The following is a 24,276-nucleotide window of genomic DNA, read 5'->3' on the forward strand; positions in this document are numbered from 1 at the left end:
GATGTGACGCCGAATGTCCCTCCCACTTCAGGAAGTGGACGTTTGCCACCCACATCGAGGTCGTATGGTAGGTAAGTATGTGTGACGGGGGTTAGTCGTATGTGCGGCACGTTCAACAAATTGAACGTGCTGCACATACGATGGGGGCGTTACAAATCGCATACAATATCGTATGTGAAATTGCAACGTGTAAAGCAGGCTTTAAACTGCCATAAAATCTGCATGTATAAATGACCCTACAATGATATGTAAACCCCACTCTACTGTTGCCGTCTTATAACCCCTCGCTTTAAGCTGTATGCCATGGTAAGCATGGTTTTTATTATTATTACATTTTTGAAAATGTATAACATACACAAATCACATAACAATCGACTACAGAAATAAAAATATCAATAAACAAACAAATAAAACTTACTAAAAGGAAACGAGGGGAGGAGATCTATCCTATATGTTTAGGCACTGTCTAGATTAGTAGTTTTATCATAAATTGTTTATACATAGATATAAAATGAAAATAAATGGAGAAGATCCAAGAAACAAGTATTGGACCTGAAGAATACCATGGGGATGAAAGGGAATTCCCTTAGGGGCTTTTTGATATCCTCTTCTCCCTCCTATTCTACCTCTTCCAGCTAAGGTCATTCATTTAGCAATGAGGGAGGAGGGAAATAGGAGCATGCCATATATCTTGTTTTAAAACTTCTGTTCCTAGTGATTTATGGGGCCAAGCACCCTCCTTCTTTTCCCTCCTTGAATGCCCAGCCCTCCTCAGTTTTGGGGCTTGGCTGGTGAAACCTTACACTCCCTTCACACTGGCTGGAGTAGAGAGTTCACATAGTTATAAAAAGACTGGCATACTTCTTCATTATGGCTCCTCTAGTTTTATATCTGAGGCAAAGACGGAGAGAATGGAGAAGGAGATACAGTTAGGGGATTAGACAGGTAATCTATACCGTGTCATCGAGGAAAAAGACTATATACTGCGCGCAGGGAGCGACTCTACTCAGTACAAAAGCTGAGGATACTCTTCTGATACAAAAGTACAAAGATAGAACAAAGGGAAGACATATCATTTCAGGATTGCTTACAGTTGCAAGCATTGCATAAGGGCAAGTCGGAACAAGGGTTAATTCTTTCCCAAAGTGAGGAGGGGGGAGAGAGCAGAGCACACATTGCTCCTTCCACCCCCAGGGCACACTCACCCCTCCTGTCTGAGTGTTTAGAGAGGAAGACAGTTACCCCTGGAGGGGCACTGGGTGAAGTCCTGTGTTGGACATTGCTTATTGCTGAATATGTTTCTTCTGTGGATTTTGGGAATTGTATGCAGCCTGACTAGAGCACAGAACAGCCCGTAAGTACGCCTGTGCTACAATTCATTAATGCATGCTTTCTCACCTCAATGCTTGTATTGCAGTTTTTTAGATATTTATGCATCGTAAGGGTAAATTCCCACCCAACTGAAAATTGGGTCCATTCATCTGGACAATTTCAGAACTTTTAGAACAAAATCTTCAGCAAATGCGCAACTTGTGTATTGAACCTTATGGCATTGGTTCTGCTTCATATCAATAAGACGTGCATGGTAAGGTTAACTCATACATTGATACTGTTAGGGTATGTGCGCACGTTGCTTTTTACCTGCTTTTTACCTGCTTTTTTGCTGCTTTTTCTTCTGCGCTGTTTAATGCCAAAATGGATGTGTTCTTCTATTCAAGCAAAGTCTATGGGAATTTGGGTTTCTTGTTCACACTATGTTGTTCAAAATGCTGCCTTTTTGTGGCAGAACTTTGGTCAAAAACTCAGCTTTGCAGTGCAAAACCCAAATGGCAAAAACAATTGACATGTTGCTTCTTTGAAAAGCTGAGTTTTTGACCAAAGTTCTGCCTCAAAAAGGCAGCATTTTGAACAACATAGTGTGAACAAGAAACCCAAATTCCCATAGACTTTGCTTGAATAGAAGAACACATCCATTTTGGCATTAAACAGCGCAGAAGAAAAAGCAGCAAAAAAGCAGGTAAAAAGCAGGTAAAAAGCAACGTGCGCACATACCCTTACTGCCACATGTTACTAATTAGCATAAAGTCACATAGAATGACACTAATATTTATACATAGAAGAGATTTATGACCTGAGAAGCGCACACTCATAATTTTGTGAGGTCAAGAGGAAGTCAGCCTAAAGTCACACGTAAGACCTTACATAGGGTCGGAATCTTAATCATGCATATCGTATACTACTTTCATTCATTATGGTTTTCTATGTAAAAAAAATCAGGAAAATGTCATATCATACTAACAGGAGCCTCATGCACATAATATAGAGTATATAAGGCCATATTGGTGGGCTGTCACAGGGCAATGTAAGAAGAAAAATGTAATGACTTATACTGGCACATGGATGGAGGATGGCTCCTAAAACCATACAATGTGTGCTACGTACAGCACAATAGGACGAGCATGGATTCACGTGGTAAAACTTAGAAGTGTGTTGGACGCCCTGTGCCATCTATCCATTTGTTGTCATTTGCCAGCCATTCAGACACTTCCATGACGTGAAAATGTACCAGATTTTCTACAGCATTGAGTAAGAGATTTCAAGGACTCTCCTGGCTATATGGAGAATATTTGCAATATCTGAGGACGCTGCAGGTTTTAAATCTCCAGTTTGTCAATCCGAATTGTTAATCCAGTCTCATTTCAGTTTAATGGAATATTTTTTTGTCCTACTTGTATTCAGACTTAAAGGGTCTAACAGAAGACTTAACAGTTCTCAAGAACAAGTGTCCAGTATCAATGGCAAGGTGGTCACTATTCCGCTGAATTGGGCTTTTTCTGGAGTTGCCTTAGTGTCAACATTCTAGGGCCGGCCATACACATTACAGATGTCAAAGCCAAAACACAGTGTCCGGTACCAAAGACAAAAAGGTCACTATATTCAATGGTACTACCAATCTGGATGTTGTAACTAGAACAAATGGTGGTGCTCAACTCTCCACAGCCAACTTCAAGCACAAAAAGTAAGAAATAAGTATAGTGGCACTCACCAAGTGAGATGTAAAAAATCCTTAATTTCTTCCACATTCAGAAGAAGAAATTGCAGCAAACTTTAGGACAATAGCGTATGTCTGCACTTCATCAGGTCTTCTGAATCTGGAAGAAATAAGGGATTTTTACATCTGACTTGGTGAGTGTTACTATACTTCTTTATTACTGTTTGGATATTATAGATGTCTGTTGTCCGAAATGATACTTTCATCTCGGCTGCCTCTCCATGCACTATAGAGCTCGTTCTATGAGAAAGCTGCCGACAGACATCTCTGCTGATGGCTTATCTGTGGGAAAACAATGTGATAACAGTTCCAAATCAGACATTTCCAATCAACATCTTTCCCGACAATCAGTTGGCCAGCTCTACCAAACAAATTGGTGTGACTGGAGAAATCCATTGATAGCACCGAGTTTGGCGACATTAATGTATATGGGGGCCTTAAGCCTGGTTTCACATATTCAGAATCTAAAGTCTGTGTACAAAGTGGTATATTTGGACTGATTGGGAGTCTCCTGACTTGAGCTCAACAGGCTCATATATGTCTATGAGGCTGTTGAGTTTTGGTTAGAAGACCCATGGCCAGACCATATATCGTGGTCTGTACGTGAACTGTGATTGGGCAACCTCATGCAGGGGGAGAGGTACACACACAGTCAGAGACAAATCTCTGGTATCAACCAGTTGAATTATAATGCTGGAGTCACACGAGCATATGAATCAGATGAAAATTTTGCATTGAACGCAGCCCAATGTTATTCAATGATGCAGGTCAGATCTGCATGTTTTTTGGCAGCTGTAATTGGGCTGAGGAAAATATCACTACATGTTGTTATTGGCAGCGTATCTCAGATCACGCACACCATACAAGTCTATGGATGCTTGTGAAACATCAAACTGCACTGATGATATACAAGTGCTATCCGATATACCCAGAGACAGGCAGTTGAGAAGCGGGAGAAATTACAGTATTTTTTGTTTTATAAGACCCACTGGATTATAAGACGCACCTCAAATTTAGAAATAAAAAAAGGTAAAAAAAAAGGGGTCCGTCTTATACTCCGGTAGTGTTTTACCGTGGGCTGAGCGGTGGTGGAGTGGGGGTCACAAGAGGCAGGGGCGGTGCTGGAGTAGGGTGATACTGCAGGCATTGCAGAGGGGGCTATGCTGGCTGCGGTGGGTACTGTCACGGCTGCGGTGGGGGTGTTGTTGGCTGTGGGCCCTGTGCTGGCTGTGTGGAGCAGGGCATTGCAGCAGGTGTCACAGATGCTCTGTTGGCGGTGCGGGTGTCGCGGGCGGGGAGGAGGGTGTCAGCACACTACGCTCACCCCTTCTGCTCGGGTCCGGCGGCTGCTGCTCAGTGGTGGCTCGAGCTGTGGGCCGGATCCCGGGGGTTCTCGAGCGGCACTCCTCGCCCGTGAGTGAAAGGGGGTTGTTGGGTGTGGGAATAGTTTATTGTCCGTGACGCCACCCACGGTTGTGGTGATTTCACCACCGCTGCTCAATACGGGGATCCCGGGGATGGTGATGCGGAGAAGCCAGGTGTTGTGTTGCCCCTCCGTGGGTAGGGGTTGGTGATCCCGGGGCCCGGTGATGGAGAGGGAGGTGCAGGGCCTGGTGGGCGCAGGGACGCGGGGGCAGCGCTGTGCCTTGCGGCACTGTGGTACTCACTCAGCCTGAGACGTTGACACAGTTTTACGGTAAACCACACGGCTGGAAAGACGGTTCCCACGGACGGCTGCACTTGCTCTCCCAGTAGGTGACGGTGATGTCCCTTTTCCTTGCACCCTTGTTTCTGTGTTGGTAGCGATGGATTCCCACCGGTAACCCGCTCCCCGGCTTCAAGCTGGGCCGGAGGAGCTCTACTCTTTGCCCGCAGGCGCTGGCCCTGAGAGACTGGTGCCTTGGCGGTGGCGGTGTCTCTCCTACTCTGGTTGGACTGTTGCCTTCAATCGGGACTTGGTTGTTGGGGGATCTACGTCCCCTTCACTGACGGATTTGGCAAATTATGGCGACTCCTACCCTTGCCAGGGTCCGAGAGGCCCCTGCCCTGGTGCTGACTGTCCTTCGGTACACTGCTCCAGACCGCCGGGCCACTACCCATCCGCGGTCCTTCCAGGAACTTCCACACGGTCCCCCTCCAGACAGTCACCGCCGTTGCTGACCTTGCTGACCTGTCCTGCACACAGCTGGACTACTTCAGGCTTTCTTTCTGTCGCCACTCTTGCTTTCCTCCTTTACTACTTTACTTCCTTCTACTTTCACTTCCTTAGCTCATCTTAGCTGTTTACTCCTTCATGTCCCTCACTGGACTGCCTGGTTTCTCCCGCCTCCAGAGCTGTGACCTCCTCGGTGGGCGGAGCCAACCGCCTGGCCCACCCCCTGGTGTGAATCATCAGCCTCTGGAGGAAGGCAACAAGGATTTTTGGTTAGCTGTGGTGTTCCTAACTGGGATGTAGGGTGTGGTGGTGTGTGACCTGTGTCCCCTGGCTTGCCCAGGGCGACACATTCCCCCTTAGCAAAATGCAGACCGTCCGCGGGCTGCCGTCCAACACCGGTTTTATTTTTCTGTAAAAGATAACATGGTAAAATAACATATGTACATTTTTAATAAATCTTCCCTTAACGGGAGGCACATTTCTTAAACGTTGCAAACGGTTTACGGTTACGGTTTCCGCTCTCTCCCACCCAAGCAACCTGGCCCTGATGCTGCCCCTAAAGCCCAGGCAGCACCCCTTGACCCACAGTCCAGCACAAGTTACCCGAGCAGGATCTGTCCTTCCCCTCCAGAGGGTAGCCACCGGTTCCTTTGGTGGCTGGGCCCCAGCCTGCTCTGCTGAGGGCCCTCCCTCCAACCTGCCTCTCCGGAGGCGGCATTGCGGAAACGGTAACGGCAAACAACTTATTTACAAGCCACTTAACGTTTGTGGTTGCCCTGCAAGTTCACGGGCTTGTCCATGGATAGTCCTCCATGCAAAACAACTTTTTTTAAACGGTCCCCACGGGGACAACGGTGCCGGCTCCGGCCGGTTGCAAATCACACAGATAATCAGGTTAAACTTCGGTAATCATTTTTCATCATTTTCAGAACTTTCCAAACTTTTCAACTTCAACAAAATGGTGGTCCCAACGGGGACGGTGCAGCGGGCGTCCGCTGCCCTACTGGGTATTTTCGTCCTCCTCACCCGGCTCGGGGTGGAAGGACACGGGCACCAGCCCCTCCAGTGCATAGCAAGCACGGCGTGGAAGGGCCGCCCGATACCCGTTGCCCCCGGTTCGGGGAATATAAGTGGCCTCCATGCCAGGCAGGGCAACGACCCCCTCCTCTTCTTCTGACACAGGCTCAGTGTCAGGCCCGGAGTCGCTATCTTCTGCCCCCGCCGCAGTCACAGAGGGAGGCACACCCGACGGGCCAGGTGCGGTGCAGCACGCAAGTGAGTAGGACGGAGGTAACACAGGAGCCAGGGGCAGACCGGGTCCCTCAGCCGCAGCGGCCGGTCCCTCGGGGACACAGGGGCGTGGGTCACTCTCCAGCTCCTCCATCACGGCCTCCACTCCATACACCCGTGCCACAGCAACTAGCACCTCCACCTCCGCGGCCCACTGCTCCATCAGCCCGCCGATCTGACTCCGATAGTGACGGCAGATCTCCGCCGCCCAGGCCCTCAGCCATGCCGCTGTTCCAGACACCAGCTCGGTAGTCTCTGCAGAATTAGGTGGGGCGGACATTTCCCATTAGGGTCGGTGGACCGGGGGGGGTCCCAGTGTGTTCGCTGCACCGCCACACTCACATGCGTCCAGCCGCCATCGCGTCCCCCTTAGCTCTTTCCGGCCCCTCCTCTCTCGGGGCGGGGTTTTGGCCTTCGCGCCTCTGCTACTCGAGAAGACGCTCGAGCGGGAACTTTTCGCGCCAAAGATGGCGGCTTCTGAAATTTTTCTGCCGGATATCTCCGGCGGTAACAAGGCGCACCTCTACCAAACGGCAGAGCGGTAAGATCCTGTTCGTGACGCCAAGTTGTCGCGGGCGGGGAGGAGGGTGTCAGCACACTACGCTCACCCCTTCTGCTCGGGTCCGGCGGCTGCTGCTCAGTGGTGGCTCGAGCTGTGGGCCGGATCCCGGGGGTTCTCGAGCGGCACTCCTCGCCCGTGAGTGAAAGGGGGTTGTTGGGTGTGGGAATAGTTTATTGTCCGTGACGCCACCCACGGTTGTGGTGATTTCACCACCGCTGCTCAATACGGGGATCCCGGGGATGGTGATGTGGAGCAGCCAGGTGTTGTGTTGCCCCTCCGTGGGTAGGGGTTGGTGATCCCGGGGCCCGGTGATGGAGAGGGAGGTGCAGGGCCTGGTGGGCGCAGGGACGCGGGGGCAGCGCTGTGCCTTGCGGCACTGTGGTACTCACTCAGCCTGAGACGTTGACACAGTTTTACGGTAAACCACACGGCTGGAAAGACGGTTCCCACGGACGGCTGCACTTGCTCTCCCAGTAGGTGACGGTGATGTCCCTTTTCCTTGCACCTTTGTTTCTGTGTTGGTAGCGATGGATTCCCACCGGTAACCCGCTCCCCGGCTTCAAGCTGGGCCGGAGGAGCTCTACTCTTTGCCCGCAGGCGCTGGCCCTGAGAGACTGGTGCCTTGGCGGTGGCGGTGTCTCCTCTACTCTGGTTGGACTGTTGCCTTCAATCGGGACTTGGTTGTTGGGGGATCTACGTCCCCTTCACTGACGGATTTGGCAAATTATGGCGACTCCTAGCCTTGCCAGGGTCCGAGAGGCCCCTGCCCTGGTGCTGACTGTCCTTCGGTACACTGCTCCAGACCGCCGGGCCACTACCCGTCCGCGGTCCTTCCAGGAACTTCCACACGGTCCCCCTCCAAACAGTCACCGCCGTTGCTGACCTTGCTGACCTGTCCTGCACACAGCTGGACTACTTCAGGCTTTCTTTCTGTCGCCACTCTTGCTTTCCTCCTTTACTACTTTACTTCCTTCTACTTTCACTTCCTTAGCTCATCTTAGCTGTTTACTCCTTCATGTCCCTCACTGGACTGCCTGGTTTCTCCCGCCTCCAGAGCTGTGACCTCCTCGGTGGGCGGAGCCAACCGCCTGGCCCACCCCCTGGTGTGAATCATCAGCCTCTGGAGGAAAGCAACAAGGATTTTTGGTTAGCTGTGGTGTTCCTAACTGGGATGTAGGGTGTGGTGGTGTGTGACCTGTGTCCCCTGGCTTGCCCAGGGCGACACACGGGCTTCAAAGAAATGGCGCCTTGGAGTCGGCACGTGCACAGATTGAGCTCTCGGCTCAATGACAAGCCGAGATCTCATCTGTGCACGCTCCACCTCCGGGCACCATTTTCCTTAAGTCCACTGCTGGGAGATCAATGGGCTGGAGGCAGCGCGTGAGCGGATAAGATCTTGAGGCGAGGACTGCATCTGCCCACGTGCTGACTCCAGGTGCCATTATTTGAAGCCTGCACCACCCTGCTCCACACAGTCCCCACCGCAGCCAGCACAGCCCCCACCGCAGCCTGCACAGCCCCCATTCTCCACCTCCCGGTCAGCTACATTCACATTTTAAGACACACCACTCATTTTCCTCCCAAATTATTGGGAGGAAAAGTGCGTCTTATAATCCGAAAAATACGGGAAGTTCTCTATCTTCTTCTCACCTTTGCTCCAATTCTCAGATGCAAGAGAATCAGATCACAGTAGAAAGATGCTCTGCTTACGCTATGCTCAGCATAGTTTGAGCCAAATGTCATTAGTTTATCGCATACAATTCTCTCATATTCAATGCTATATGTTCGTCTGATCCCCACCTAACACAAAATGTAGTCTACACTTTACAAGCCAATATCTCTGCAACGGAGAGCTGAAATTATAGGAATGAAAACTATGCTTTCTGGCCAGTTTAACATGCTCTAACTAGTGAAACGTCCTCTTGAATTATACCTATAGTTTATTGCTACATACATTTTTGACCAAGATTTTATTTACTTGTATGGAAAGAGTTAATGGAGAGTGGAATTGCTGTTTTTCTCAAACATGATACATGGGCAGCATGTTATGATTCAGAGGAAGGAAAAGCTACTGTATGTACCTTTTGCATATAGTGCAATGGAAATTCACATGTAGTTCTTATCCAACTGTATGCAGTATACATTTACTGTTTTGTTTCTGTTAAGTGCACCCTGCGTGTATACACTTAGCCTAAAGTATATGTTGGGTATTCTTTCCTAATGTGTACTTTAAAGTTCCCATAGTCATCCATATACCAGGCAAGGCCCAAAACATGTTCTTTTAGCCTCCATCTTTGCATACTGTTTAACTGTATAGGTATACGCATCAGCCTGCACTTTCCTATACAAAGAGCCACTGCAAAAACCACATACATTGCAGTATGTGATTTCTTTTAGAATTGGTCTCTTGGTGGACGGATGTCTCTGTATTCATCCTCACTGTAGCAATTTTTTCAAACACACCTCTGGAGCATAAGCACCCGAGACTGGCCAGTATGGGAATGAAGAAATCAGCAGTAATAATCATGCCTTAACATAATGCATCTTCTTTACTGGTAATCAAAAAAACAACTCAGAAAAAATTTGTGGGGATGTGTGGGGCGGCTGAGGAGGCCATTGTACTGTGTGAGTGATCATACTCTTTCTGTCTATGGGGGCCAGTGTACTGTGTGTGGGGAGGCTTTGGTGCCCACTGCCCATCATACTGTGTGGGGGCTGTGGTGGACATCATACTGTGTTGACGCCTGTGGGGGCATCATTCTATGTGTGGGGTTCATTTTGTTGACATCATAATGTGTGTGAGGGTCTGAGCAGACTATCATAACGTGTGGGTCATCGTACTTTGTGTAAAGGTCTATGGGGTCATCATAGGGCGGCACGGTGGCTCAGTGGTTAGCACTGCAGCCTTGCACCGCTGGGGTCCTCAGTTCAAATCCCACCAAGGTCCCCATCTGCAAGGAGTTTGTATGTTCTCCCCGTGTTTGCGTGGGTTTCCTCCGGGTACTCCGGTTTCCTCCCACAATTCAAAAATATACTGATAGGGACCTTAGATTGTGAGCCCCAGTGGGGACAGTATTGCTGATATATGTAAAGCGCTGTGGAATTAATAGCGCTATATAAAAATGAATAAATAAAAAAAAAATATATCATACCATGTTGGGTGTTTATAGGGTCTATTATACTGTGTAAGGTACAGTGGTGGCCATCATACTGTGTGGGGTGGTTATTCGGTCATCATACTGTGTGGGAAGCTGCGGGGGCATCATTCTATGTGTGGGGTCGGACATCATACTGTGTGTGAGGGTCTGAGGAGACCATCATACTGTGTGGGTCATCGTACTTTGTGCGAGGGTCTATGGGGCCATCATACTGTGTGGGGGGGTTATAGAGGCCGTCATACTGTGTGGGGTACTGTGGTGGCCATCATACTATATTGATGGCTGTGTGTGCGTCACTGTAGTGAGATCATATTGTGTAGGGGTTTTTGTTGGGGCTGTGCAGATATCATACTATGTGTGAGGGTCTGTGGGGACATCACATTGTGGAGGGGGTCACTGGGGGCCTCATAATGTCTGTGAGCAAATTCTGGGTGTATAATATTTAGGGGTGAGGGTCACAGTGGTGAGCTTCATAATGTGCTTGGGGGAACTGTGGGGACATCATACTGAAACTTTCTGCATATGATGTTCAGCCAATATATAAACTAGGAAAACACAAATAAGAAGAAATCAACATACTGTATGTAGTGGCTATGCAGCTGTTGAAACACCAGATTTTTGCCACTAAAATGTAATTTTATTCTCAAATGTAATATTTAGTTTGGGGCAGTGCAAAGAAGGCTCAGTTCCATCTAGAAAATTACAGGCTGTGCCAACTAATTTTCCTTCTGAGGTGCTGGGCAATAGACTTAAGCGGGCTTTACACACTGCGATATCGGACCCGATATCGCTAGCGTGGGTACCCGCCCCCATCTGTTGCGCGACACGGGCAAATCGCTGCCCGTGGCGCACAACATCGCCCGGACCCGTCACACATACCTATTTGCCCGGCGACGTCGCTGTGACCGGCGAACCGCCTCCTTTCTAAGGGGGCGGTCCGGGCGGCGTCACAGCGACGTCACTGAGCGGCTGCCCAATAGCAGCGGAGGGGCGGAGCTGAGCGGGACGTAACATCCCGCCCACCTCCTTCCTTCCGCATAGCGGCCGGGAGGCAGGTAAGGAGAGCTTCCTCGTTCCTGCGGTGTCACACGGAGCGATGTGTGCTGCCGCAGGAACAAGGAACAACCTCGTTACTGCTGCAGTAACGATTTTTGAGAATGGACCCCCATGTCACCGATGAGCAATTTTGCAACTTTTTGCAACGATGCAAAATCGCTCATCGGTGTCACACGCAACGGCATCGCTAATGCGGCCGGATGTGCGTCACCAAATCCGTGACCCCAACGAGTTCGCATTAGCGATGTCGTAGCGTGTAAAGCCCCCTTTAGATCTTGGTGAGGAAGACTGAATAATGTTTAGTGTTCACAAGACTGAGGGGTTTAGTTTAGATTGTATTATTAATTGCTTTCTATGCCTGAAAAAATAAATATGGTTGCAGATAATTCTGACAACAATAATTCACTTTTACGTGCCAATTATCCAATCCTTTGTGCGAGATTATTTATGTTTAACGTATGCTGTCGCAAAAATGGCACAAGTAGTTTGTAGCTGGGAGATTTAAAGGGTGTGAAAACCAACTTGATTAAACAAAACTGTGTTTCTGTTGATTATAGCATGTGCAATGGCAGTATTCCGCAAAAAATTGGACTATAATGGCTCAAGTGGAGTTGTCCTTTTTTGAGAGAACATTCCAAGCCAAGTGGATGCTATATAAAGCTTAACAGTGATATTTGGGTAGAACTGTGTTTCCTAAACTCCAGTCCCCACGTTTTCCCAACAGATCATGTTGTCAGGATTTCCTTTCTATTACACAGGGGATTCAATTATTATCAATGCATCAGAAATTGTCACAGGTTCTCTCACTTCTGGAATGCTAAGGAAATCCTGAACACACGACCTGTTGGGACCCGTGAGAACTGGAGTTTGGGAAACATTGGGTTAGAAGAAGGAAATGAGAGAGACTGTAAAGGTACCGTCACACATAACGAGATCGCTAGCGAGATGGCAGCTGAGTCACGGTTTCTGTTATGCAGTAGCGATCCCGTTAGCGATCTCGTTATGTGTGACATCTACCAGCGATCAGGCCCCTGCTGTGAGATTGCTAGTCGTTGCTGAATGTCCTGGTCCATTTTCTTCAAAGGCGATGTCCTGCTGGGCAGGACACATCGCTGTGTTTGACACTGTGTGACAGGGTCACAGTGACCGCTGAGATCGTTATACAGGTCACTACTGCGACTTGTATCGTTCCTTCATCGTTGGTAAGGGCTGACTGTGTGACATCTCACCAGCGACCAGCGATCCCTATCAGGTCGCATCGTTTTCGGGATCGCTGGTAAGTCGTTGCGTGTGACTGGGCCTTAAGAGATGTCCTGTTGCCAAGTCCTAGAGAGGAGAATATGATAAGACTCCCTGATGTTGGTGTCTGGAACAGTCTACCTTAAAAGCACGGCTACACAGTGGAAAAAGGTGTGTTGGCGTTGTCATGAGGCAGATGGATGTGCACCTGTTATTTGGTCAAATGGCTAGAGGAATGCTGGTGGGCAAATTCTCACTGTTCAGAAGTCTGAATTGCAACCAGATAAGGTCACGAGTGGATTTCGAGATTTTGTCATGGAAGAAGACATGTCAATAGGCTTCTACCTTTGAGACTGGACCTCAGTCATAAATATAATGTACACATCCCTAGGTTGGTATGTACTTAAGATTCTTCTTCTGCTTTAGTGCTTTGGCTAGTTCTTCCTTGCTCTCATTTTGAGTAGCTCATTAAAGGGAACCTGTCAAGTCTAATATGCATCCAGAACCATGAGCAGTTCTGGGTGCATATTGCTAATCCCTGTCTAACAGTCCCTGTATACACTAGCATAGATAAAGAGATAGAAAAAATATTTTTAAAGATCTTTTATCATATGCTTCTGAGAGAGGGGACTAGTCCCAAGGGCGTTTCTTCCCTTGCCTAGTTGGCTCACATAACACGTTAGCATGCCCCTGTGGGTGTATGCTAATTAATACGCAGCGCCGCCGCACATACCTCACTGCTCATGGTGGCCGTCGGAGGATGGATGCGCACAGGGCATGATCCGGAGTCCTCAGCACTTCCGGTCATGCGCACTATACCTCACTGAAGCCAGGAAGTTTACACCTGATATCCGCCCGCACCTCTTAACCCTTTAGATTGTGGTGGCAAACACTGCTGGTTCCAAGCTGCCATTGGCAACCCCATGACATGATCACATTTCCATGGTAGCGCGGGGACAGCTGATGACCAAGATGACCACTAATGCTACCATGACTCACTTCCTATGAGAGCCAACAGAGCGCCAGCACTCACAGGAAAGCAGCATTTCTGCTCTACTGTTCAATGCGATGCTGCTCTGATCAGGAGAATTGCACAGGCCAACGGACTGTGCAGTGATAAAGTCCAATAAAGTTTTTAAAAATATGAAAAATTAAAAAAATGACAAAATTAAGTTTTTTGGTTGCTGCAAAAAAATTTAAAAATGCAATAATAGGCCATCAAAACATAGCATCCATACAAAATTGTATAAATAAAAATGGCAGCTCAAGAAGCAAAAAAATAAGCCACCATTGAGCACCAGATCCTGGAAAATGAGAACGCTATGGGTCTTGGAAAATGGCGACAAAAGTGTTATTTTTTTTTTTGGACAAACTTATGATTTTTTTTTAACCCTTTAGATAGTAAAAGTATACATGTTTGATATCTAAAAACTCATACCAATGTGAGGCATCATATGGACACATCAGTTTTACCATATAGTGATCACGGTGAATAAAAGACCCCAAAACCATTGTAAAGTGCTTTTTTTTTAATTTCACCTCACTTGGAATTTTTTTCTCGTTTTCCAGTATACAAAAACTTATGATTTCTTTCAAAATTACAGCAAAAATAAGCTCTAATATGACAATATTAACAGAAAAATAAAAAAGTTATGGCTCTTGGAAGAAGAGGAGGAAAAAATTAAACTGAATAATGGAAAATTGCTTGGGGATTACTTTAAGGTTTTAAACATAATTTTCTCATGATCATCTACAGTATATGTTTATCATCATCTCATTTGACAACCTTTCTATGTTTAAATTGTGTTCTCTAATCTATCCCATTACATTAAAAATTCAATCCTAATATGCAGACAGCATATTATAGAACAGGAGGGTCTTTGATATACAATGCTTTGAAAAAGTATTCATACCCCATATACTTTTAGATATTTTTTCACTTTATACCCTCAAATATAAATGTATGTTATTCGGATTTTATGTAATATACCAACGGAAATTAGCAAATATGTGTGTTACGCTAGCAAGTATGAAGCCACTGCGCCAGGGCCGTATTTACCATTAGGCACCCGTGGTCCGGTGCCTAGGGCGGCAGATTGTGAGGGGCGGCACCTTCTGGCAGCAAAAAAAAAAAAAAAAAAATTTTTTTTTTTTTTTTTTTTTTTTCTTTTACATTTTTTTTTTTGTGGCCGCCGAGCACAGGGAGCTGATTGACCCCGGAACTGCCGGCGCCTGCACTTCCGGGGTCACAGGCGCGCGCGAATCAGCTCCTTCCTCTGTGCTGCGTCCACTGCTGTGTGGACGTCACATGCAGAGCTCACAGCAGGACGCCGCGGAGGACGCCGTGATGGAAGCCGGTGTCAGAAGAGGATACTCACGTGAGCCAGGAAGATGGCGGCGGGCACTGGAGCAGGTAAGTGGATTCATAAGGAGCGTGGGAGTGTCTCTAATGCAGACCGGAGATCTGTGCATGCGGGGGGGGGGGGGGAGGCGGCAAAGGCAGATACTGGAGGGAGGCAGAGGCTGAGACTGGGGGGAGGCTGGAGGGAGGCAGAGGCTGAGACTGGGGGGAGGCTGGAGGGAGGCAGAGGCTGAGACTGGAGAGAGGCAGAGGCTGAGACTGGGGAGAGGCTGGAGGGAGGCAGAGGCTGAGACTGGAGGGAGGCAGAGGCTGAGACTGTGGGGAGGCTGGAGGGAGGCAGAGGCTGAGACTGGGGGAGGCTGGAGGGAGGCAGAGGCAGAGACTGGGGGGAGGCTGGAGGGAGGCAGAGGCTGAGACTGGGGGGAGGCTGGAGAGAGGTAGAGGCTGAGACTGGGGGGAGGCTGGAGGGAGGCAGAGGCAGAGACTGGGGGGAGGCTGGAGGGAGGCAGAGGCTGAGACTGGGGGGAGGCTGGAGGGAGGCAGAGACTGGAGGGAGGCAGAGACTGGAGGGAGGCAGAGGCTGAGACTGGAGGGAGGCAGAGGCTGAGACTGGGGGGAGGCTGGAGGGAGGCAGAGGCTGAGACTGGAGAGAGGCAGAGGCTGAGACTGGGGGGAGGTTGGAGGGAGGCAGAGGCTGAGACTGGAGGGAGGCAGAGGCTGAGACTGTGGGGAGGCTGGAGGGAGGCAGAGGCTGAGACTGGGGGAGGCTGGAGGGAGGCAGAGACTGGGGGGAGGCTGGAGGGAGGCAGAGGCAGAGACTGGGAAGAGGCTGGAGGGAGACAGAGGCTGAGACTGGGGGGAGGCTGGAGAGAGGCAGAGGCTGAGACTGGGGGGAGGCTGGAGAGAGGCAGAGGCAGAGACTGGGGGGAGGCTGGAGAGAGGCAGAGACTGGGGGGAGGCTGGAGGGAGGCAGAGGCAGAGACTGGGGGGAGGCTGGAGAGAGGCAGAGGCAGAGACTGGGGGGAGGCTGGAGGGAGGCAGAGGCTGAGACTGTGGGGAGGCTGGAGGGAGGCAGAGGCAGAGACTGGGGGAGGCTGGAGGGAGGCAGAGGCAGAGACTGGGGGGAGGCTGGAGGGAGGCAGAGGCAGAGACTGGGGGGAGGCTGGAGGGAGGCAGAGGCTGAGACTGGGGGGAGGCTGGAGAGAGGCAGAGGCTGAGACTGGGGGGAGGCTGGAGGGAGGCAGAGGCAGAGACTGGGGGGAGGCTGGAGGGAGGCAGAGGCAGAGACTGGGGGGAGGCTGGAGGGAGGCAGAGGCAGAGACTGGGGGGAGGCTGGAGGGAGGCAGAGGCAGAGACTGGGGGGAGGCTGGAGGGAGGCAGAGGCTGAGACTGGGGGGAGGCTGGAGGGAGGCAGAGGCAGAGACTGGGGGGAGGCTGGAGGGAGGCAGAGGCAGAGACTGGAGGGAGGCAGAGGCTGAGACTGGGGGGAGGCTGGAGGGAGGCAGAGGCAGAGACTGGGGGGAGGCTGGAGGGAGGCTGAGGCTGAGACTGGAGGGAGGCTGAGGCTGAGACTTGAGGGAGGCTGAGGCTGAGACTGGAGGGAGGCTGAGGCGGAGACTGGGGCAGGCTGAGGCTGGGGGGAGGCAAAGGCTGAGACTGGGGAAGAGAGGCTGATGCTGAGGGAAGATAGAGGCTGATGCTGGGGGGGAGAGAGGCTGATGCTGGGGGAGTGGGAGAGAGGGGCTAATGCTAGAGACAGAGGACAAGGGATGAGGGATAGTGCAATGACAAAATCGATTGGGTGGGGGGAGTGTAAGGACTCAGAATAAGAGGGGGCAGCATTGGGAGCTCATTGTGAAGAAGGGGCAGCATGTGTGGGATCAGTATGGAGTGGAGCAATGTAGGGGAGTCAATATCAAGAGTGGGGTAGTGTGTGTGTGGGGGGGTCTCAGCATAAGCGTTAGTGTGGTGGTCTTAGCATGAGTGGGGCAACATGAAGGTCTCATTATGGAAAAGAGGAAGGCAGCATTAGGAGCTCATGAAGAGGGACAGCATGCATAGGACATTGTGAGAAGGGGGCAGCATGCATGGGACACTGAGGAGGGGGCAGCATGCATGGGACATTGTGAGGAGGGGGAAGCATGCATGAGACATTGTGAGGAGGGAGCAGCATGCATGGGACATTGTGAGGAAGGAGCAGCATGCATGGGACATTGTGAGGAGGGAGCATCAAGCATGAGACATTGTGCGGAGGGAGCAGCATGCATGGGGCATTGTGAGGAGGGAGCAGCATGCATGGGACATTGTGAGGAGGGAGCAGCATGCATGGGACATTGTGAGGCGGGAGCAGCATACATGAGACATTGTGAGGAGGGGGCAGCATGCATGAGACATTGTGAGGAGGGAGCAGCATTCATGGGACATTGTGAGGAGGGAGCAGCATGCATGGGACATTGTGAGGAGGGGCAGCATGCATGGGACATTGTGAGGAGGGAGCAGCATGCATGGGACATTGTGAAGAGGGGGCAGCATGCATGGGACATTGTGAGGAGAGAGCAGCATGCATGGGACATTGTGAGGAGGGGGAAGCATGCATGGGACATTGTGAGGAGGGGGCAGCATGCATGGGACATTGTGAGGAGGGGGCAGCATGCATGGGATATTGTGAGGAGGGGGCAGCATGCAAGGGACATTGTGAGGAGGGGGCAGCATGCAAGGGACATTGTGATGAGGGAGCAGCATGCATGGGACATTGTGAGGAGGGGGCAGCATGCATGGGACATTGTGAGGAGGGGGCAGCATGCATGGGACACTGTGAGGAGGGGGCAGCAAGCATGGGACATTGTGAGAAGGGGGCAGCATGCAAGGGACATTGTGAGGAGGGGGCAGCATGCATGGGACATTGTGAGGAGGGGGCAGCATGCAAGGGACATTGTGAGGAGGGGGCAGCATTCATGGGACATTGTGAGAAGGGGGCAGCATGCATGGGACATTGTGAGGAGGGGGCAGCAAGCATGGGACATTGTGAGGAGGGAGCAGCATGCATGGGACATTGTGACGAGGGAGCAGCATGCATGGGACATTGTGAGGAGGGGGCAGCATGCATGGGACATTGTGAGGAGGGGGCAGCATGCATGGGACATTGTGAGGAGGAGGCAGCATGCATGGGACATTGTGAGGAGGGGGCAGCATGCATGGGACATTGTGAGGAGGGGGCAGCATGCATGGGACATTGTGAGGAGGGGGCAGCATGCATGGCACATTGTCCTCACATCATGCTGCTCCCTCCTCACAATGTACAGATCATATTTCATAATCGAGGAAGGTGTGGTGCATATACAGTAGTTTATAAGGGAGGGCAGTGTGGTGTTTATTAGGGGCAGTGTCACAGTCACAGTATATAAGTGGGGACGATGTGGTGGGAATATTTTATACTCATGCTATGTTTTGATGTGCCTGTGGTGATCCCCATTGGGGGGGGGGGGTTCGTTTCTTATTGATACTTTTTAAAGTGTGCTACAGAGTAGATCTGCCTTAAACAGATGTCTGGTGCGAAAACTCAGTTTTACGTTGTCACTAAGGGGCGCGACCACTTAAAGTGCCTAGGGCAGCATGAAGGCAAAATACAGCCCTGCACTGCGCCATGGATCGAGCTTACCCTGAATGGGTGTGTTTACTGGGTTCTCACCAGAACCTATGGTGGTGAGGATGGACTGGGTTGCGGGTAGACGACAGGTTCAACTCCAGGGAAGTCCCTGGTACTGCAGCTGACTCAAGGGTCATGTAGATGTGAAGCCCCACAGGTGTAGTGTCGGTGCATTATCTTCAGGGACTCCACTCGGCTGGATCTGTCACAGGTAGGAGATCTTCTTCTTGTCGTGACGCCACTCTCAGTATTGCGGTCAGTGGGGGGGGGGACCGCCACTGCAGGTTGAGGGACGCCTGGGGCTGATGGTGAGTGCAGTTAGTTGGAATAGCCCCCTGAGAGTGAGGCAAGCCCCAGGGCCCTGTGTAGATGTGTAGAACTACAAGGCGCAGAATGACTCAACACAGGCAGGATGTCTTTCAGGGTTTTTACTCACAGTTGATGGCAGGGTGAGTGACCCGGGCGTAGCTGGGATGAACCAAGTGGGAACCAGGTGTCCTTCAGGCTGACTTGTGAGGGTGACTACTAACTCGCCTTCCTTAGCCCTTGGTGGTTTGGGGTAACCCCGACTTTGAGTCCCTATGGGGGTCACCCAGGGAAGATGCTGCAGCCTCTCTCCCCTTCGGTTGCCGTTTTCTTGTCGCCTGGACCAGGCCACTCCAGCTGCTTGCCTCCTGTGACCTATGGGCCCTAACTGTGGCTACGTGGCTGCGGCTTTTGTAGTGTTGTGGCGTGGGCTTTGAGAGCCCCACACCGGCAGGTTTAGCAAAAGAAAGCTGGATCTATCTCCGCTTCGGGATCTGCCGCCCGTTTGGGCCTGGTACTCTCTAGCAGTCTCCTTACTTCCCACTCCGTGCTCTCTCTTTAGCTGAAGATGGATTTCGGGTAGCCCTCCTAGTTGACCGTTCTCCCCCGTCAGTAGCCACTGCGCGGGCGCTGTCAGACTGCACAGCCCCAGGGATCTGCTCCTCACTCGAGCTCCCTGGACTCTACACTGCTCTGGCTCACTGCCCCTCCTCTCCTGTTCTTGCCTACGCCACCTAGCAACCAGACTCTCTTACCACACCCCTTGAGAGGAGATGGAGGCTTTTGGCCCCCTCCACTATTCCAGTGAAGGTGAAGGCTTTTCCCCCTCCTGGGATCCCCAGGGGTCCTCTCATGGGTACATGTGTGAGACCTGATCACTATGCGCCTGTGTACCACACCCCAGTCAGCCTTCTGGATTACCTGTGTTGTACTGTTCCCAGCATGGGTGCAGTACTCAGTGGTGCCTGACCAGGTCAGGGGCGCCACATTCCCCCTTAGTTATCACCAGCACGTCCTCGGGCTGCAAGACAACATTTTAAAAATGCATAAAACATTAAAACATGTAAAACATTTTTAAAAGCACCAGGTACCATACATCACCACCCTCCACCCACAAGTCCGTTAACCCACCCAAACCCTTTCAGGAGGCAGGTCACCGGTCCTTTTGGTAACCAGATCTGGGCCATCTACTTCCCCAGACCTTTCCTCCAATCTGCCTCTCCCGTTGGCCGCGACTTCAGCCACTTCTGGCAGGATGTAGAGGCGGCTTTCATGGGCTGGTGGTCTTCAGGGTATACCCGGCCTGGTGGAACCGCGCCTTCAGCCACTTCTGGCAGGATGTAGAGGCGGCCTCCACAGTTGGTGCTGACCAGGTACCCTCTTTGTGGTGGAGAGCCAGGCCCCATAAACAGGCATGCTCTCTGGTCACAGGTGAGCCAAGGCCCTATATACGGACGGGCTCCTCCTGGTTGCAGACGAGCCAAGCCCCTAAACAGGCTGACTCTGGTGGTGGTGGTGCCCTTTTGGTGTAACTATTTACACTGCGAGAGTTTGTGGCTATAGCCAGTTCATAGCCTTAAGGTTTATTTCTCACAATAGTTTATGTGGGCACATTTCGCTTAAACGTTACTTAACTGTAAACAGGTTAAACATTACATTTCATACAGTCACTTTGAACTAAACTGTACTTTCTCTATAGCGTAATGGGAGCTGACCAAAGTTGCTGCGGGTTGATCTACGCAGTACTACACTATCATCTGTCTGAGGTTGTGTCCTCCCACCCGATGTATGTGTCTCAATGTGAATAATGGGTGTACTGGGTATTGATACCAGTGCATGGTCTTCTGCTTCAGCTACATTTGGCTCTTCCAAGTTCTGAACAGGTTCTTCTGGGTCTCTTACTTCTCCAGATTGAGGGAATGTAATAACCGGAATAACTACTGCTCCATTGTATTGAGGCCAACTTGCTGGAAAATCTCCAAGTACAGTATGGATCATCTTTTCTTTTGGTTCTTGAACTGGCAAAGGGTTGGGAATTTCTTCAGGGATTCTTAGTTGTTCAGGACATTTCTTTAGGCGATCTCTAGAAACGACAGCTGTTGTTTTTCCTCCATCCTTGCTGATAAGGCATGTCTTTTCATTGCTAAGCGTCGATGGTAACACAGTATAGGGTTCTTCTTCCCAGTGATTGTCAAGTTTATGACGTCTTCTCTTTCTTTTGAGAACTATATCTCCTGGCATCAAAGGAACAGCAGGTGCTTTTCGATTGTAGGCCTTTTCTTGTTTCTCACGCTGCTGAGTCAGGCTTCGCTCCACACACTCTTGTACTTTCTTGTATTGGGCTTGGCGGTTGGAATCCCAATCAGCACCTTGTAGATGGTCTCATCATTAGGTCTTTGGTCTTTTCTTTCTTTATTACTGTCTTTCCTTTCTTCTTTGGGACATGGTACTACATCTAGCGCATACCACCCTCTTTCTCCTTGGTGCATGGTGAACTGTACGGAGTCTCCCATCTTTAAGTTTCTGCCAGGGTGTCCTCTGGGCAGATTAGCTCTGACGTCTCTCCTATTGACAAAAATGCCTTCTTTGATACCAGGTGCTACGATGAACCCGTATCCTGACTTGAGGCTGAAGTCCTCCACTACTCCTCTGCAAAGGGGTCCTCGGACCTGTGCTTTGGCTCTTCTCAGGAACCTTTTTTCTTGTAGGTCTCTGGCCGTGATGTCATCTCTCTGCTCTGGGGATGGCGGTGCAGGGGAAAACTGAGTTCTGCTGCGGCGCTGTGTCCTGCGGGCTGGATTCTGCGAAGTGCAGCTTACAAGCTCCCAGGTAGGGCGGTTGGGCAGGTCTTCTTCGTCAGCAGGAGGTGTCAGGTCTTCCTCGTCAGCAGGAGGTGTCAGGTCTTCCTCGTCCCAGCGGGAATATGGCAGCATCTCCGGCTCTGGGACTAGCACTGCTGCTGGCTCCGGGGGCAACTCCTCAGCTTCTTGCCCTCCTCTCCCCCTTAGTTCTTCGCTGCACTCTGGTCGTGGCAGCGCCGGGGATGAGTGTTCCTCAGCTGGCCCAGGCGGTGGACTCTTCAGCGTGGTTGCTGCAGGGGTTGCCTTAGGGGTGTGCGGAGGGAGCATGTATCGGTCCACCATCTCCTGTGGGAACTTGGCCTCCAGGTCAGCCTTCAGCTGCCAGTATGCGGAGTCTTCACCTATCAGGGATTTCCTAGTAGGGACTTCCTTAGGCTGGGGAGCGGTGTCTGCTCTGGCCTTGCAGGCCGGGGTAAATGGTGATGCAATCTCTTGGCGGGCCGCGCCCTGTATGGCGGCGGCCTGGTCTTGGCGGGCCGCGCCCGGCATGGCGGCGGCCTGGTCTTGGCGGGCCGAGCCTGGCGTGGCGGCGGCCTGGATCTGCGTCGCTGTTGCGGCCAGTTCTTGGCGGGCCGGACTGGGCATTGCAGCCGCGGTCTGAATTGGCGTCGCATCCTCAATGGGGGCCGTGCAGGTAGAGCTGGGCGTCGCTGCAGTGATCGGGGCTTGACGGGCCGCACCTGGCGGGGCTGCGGCCTGGTTCAGCATCTCACTTGCGGCTCGGACGAGCGTCGCTGCTGCGGTGGGGTCTTGGCGGACTGGGCTCAGCAGGGTGGCAGCCTGGGTCAGCGTCACACCTGCGGCACGGATGAGTATCGCCGTGGCAGTCGGACCTTTGCGGGCCAGGCGGGGTGTCGCTGCGGCGGCCTGGATTTGGCGGGCCGCACCTAGCGTGGCTGCGGCCTCGCTCAGCGTCGCCGCGCCAGGCGCCTCTTCTGGGACCGCGGTCGTAGCAGCAGGGGTCGGAGCACTTGCGCTGGCCGGGGCAACTCTGGACTCACCCATCGGTGGCACCATCGGGATCTGAGTCGTCGCCGCTCGATCTGGCAGGCGTCGCGCGGCTCCCTCCTCGTAGGTCCGAACCGCCGCAGCCATCTCCAGAAGCTCCATGCGTTCCTCTCTGAGCTGTCGCATAATCCTGGCCTCCAGCTGATCGCAGAAGATAGCAAGCTCCCGGCACCACCAGGCAGCAGAGCCTGGTTCTGGGTATCCACGTCCGGACTCCATTTCTTCTCTCTGCAGCAGCAGGCTTGTGGCTCTCTTTCCTTCCCGCCGTCTCTGAACGCTTCCGCTCTCTTCACAAGCGAGGTCAGAACTCCGCAGGGGATCTCTGGGTAGCCACACCTCTTCGTGGGCGGTAACTTCTCCCAGCGCGGGCTGCTGTTGTTTTTCAGCGCGCTTTTCATGGTGGCAATATGGCGGCGCTTCCAATTTTTCAAGCGGACCGCCCAGGCACATGGTCACCTGTCTGAACAGGTCTAGTCCTTATCCTGTTCGTGACGCCAGATGTGAAGCCCCACAGGTGTAGTGTCGGTGCATTACCTTCAGGGACTCCACTCGGCTGGATCTGTCACAGGTAGGAGATCTTCTTCTTGTCGTGACGCCACTCTCAGTATTGCGGTCAGTGGGGGGGGGGACCGCCACTGCAGGTTGAGGGACGCCTGGGGCTGATGGTGAGTGCAGTTAGTTGGAATAGCCCCCTGAGAGTGAGGCAAGCCCCAGGGCCCTGTGTAGATGTGTAGAACTACAAGGCGCAGAATGACTCAACACAGGCAGGATGTCTTTCAGGGTTTTTACTCACAGTTGATGGCAGGGTGAGTGACCCGGGCGTAGCTGGGATGAACCAAGTGGGAACCAGGTGTCCTTCAGGCTGACTTGTGAGGGTGACTACTAACTCGCCTTCCTTAGCCCTTGGTGGTTTGGGGTAACCCCGACTTTGAGTCCCTATGGGGGTCACCCAGGGAAGATGCTGCAGCCTCTCTCCCCTTCGGTTGCCGTTTGCTTGTCGCCTGGACCAGGCCACTCCAGCTGCTTGCCTCCTGTGACCTATGGGCCCTAACTGTGGCTACGTGGCTGCGGCTTTTGTAGTGTTGTGGCGTGGGCTTTGAGAGCCCCACACCGGCAGGTTTAGCAAAAGAAAGCTGGATCTATCTCCGCTTCGGGATCTGCCGCCCGTTTGGGCCTGGTACTCTCTAGCAGTCTCCTTACTTCCCACTCCGTGCTCTCTCTTTAGCTGAAGATGGATTTCGGGTAGCCCTCCTAGTTGACCGTTCTCCCCCGTCAGTAGCCACTGCGCGGGCGCTGTCAGACTGCACAGCCCCAGGGATCTGCTCCTCACTCGAGCTCCCTGGACTCTACACTGCTCTGGCTCACTGCCCCTCCTCTCCTGTTCTTGCCTACGCCACCTAGCAACCAGACTCTCTTACCACACCCCTTGAGAGGAGATGGAGGCTTTTGGCCCCCTCCACTATTCCAGTGAAGGTGAAGGCTTTTCCCCCTCCTGGGATCCCCAGGGGTCCTCTCATGGGTACATGTGTGAGACCTGATCACTATGCGCCTGTGTACCACACCCCAGTCAGCCTTCTGGAT

The 24,276-nt window shown here is 51.7% G+C and overlaps 1 protein-coding gene across 1 annotated transcript in view; it reads left to right on the forward strand.

Moving 5' to 3' along the window:
• Positions 1-830: 830 nt before the first annotated feature.
• CPAMD8 (C3 and PZP like alpha-2-macroglobulin domain containing 8) overlaps positions 831-24,276 on the forward strand; it is a 299,461-nt gene continuing 276,015 nt past the window's right edge. Inside the window, exon 1 of the mRNA XM_075314975.1 lies at positions 831-1,354. Within this exon, the coding sequence (XP_075171090.1) occupies positions 1,296-1,354 (59 nt within the window). The 5' untranslated portion in view covers positions 831-1,295. The remainder of the gene's footprint in view (positions 1,355-24,276) is intronic.

Source organism: Anomaloglossus baeobatrachus, chromosome 1 (assembly GCF_048569485.1).
Source record: "Anomaloglossus baeobatrachus isolate aAnoBae1 chromosome 1, aAnoBae1.hap1, whole genome shotgun sequence".
Classification (NCBI taxonomy): domain Eukaryota; kingdom Metazoa; phylum Chordata; class Amphibia; order Anura; family Aromobatidae; genus Anomaloglossus; species Anomaloglossus baeobatrachus.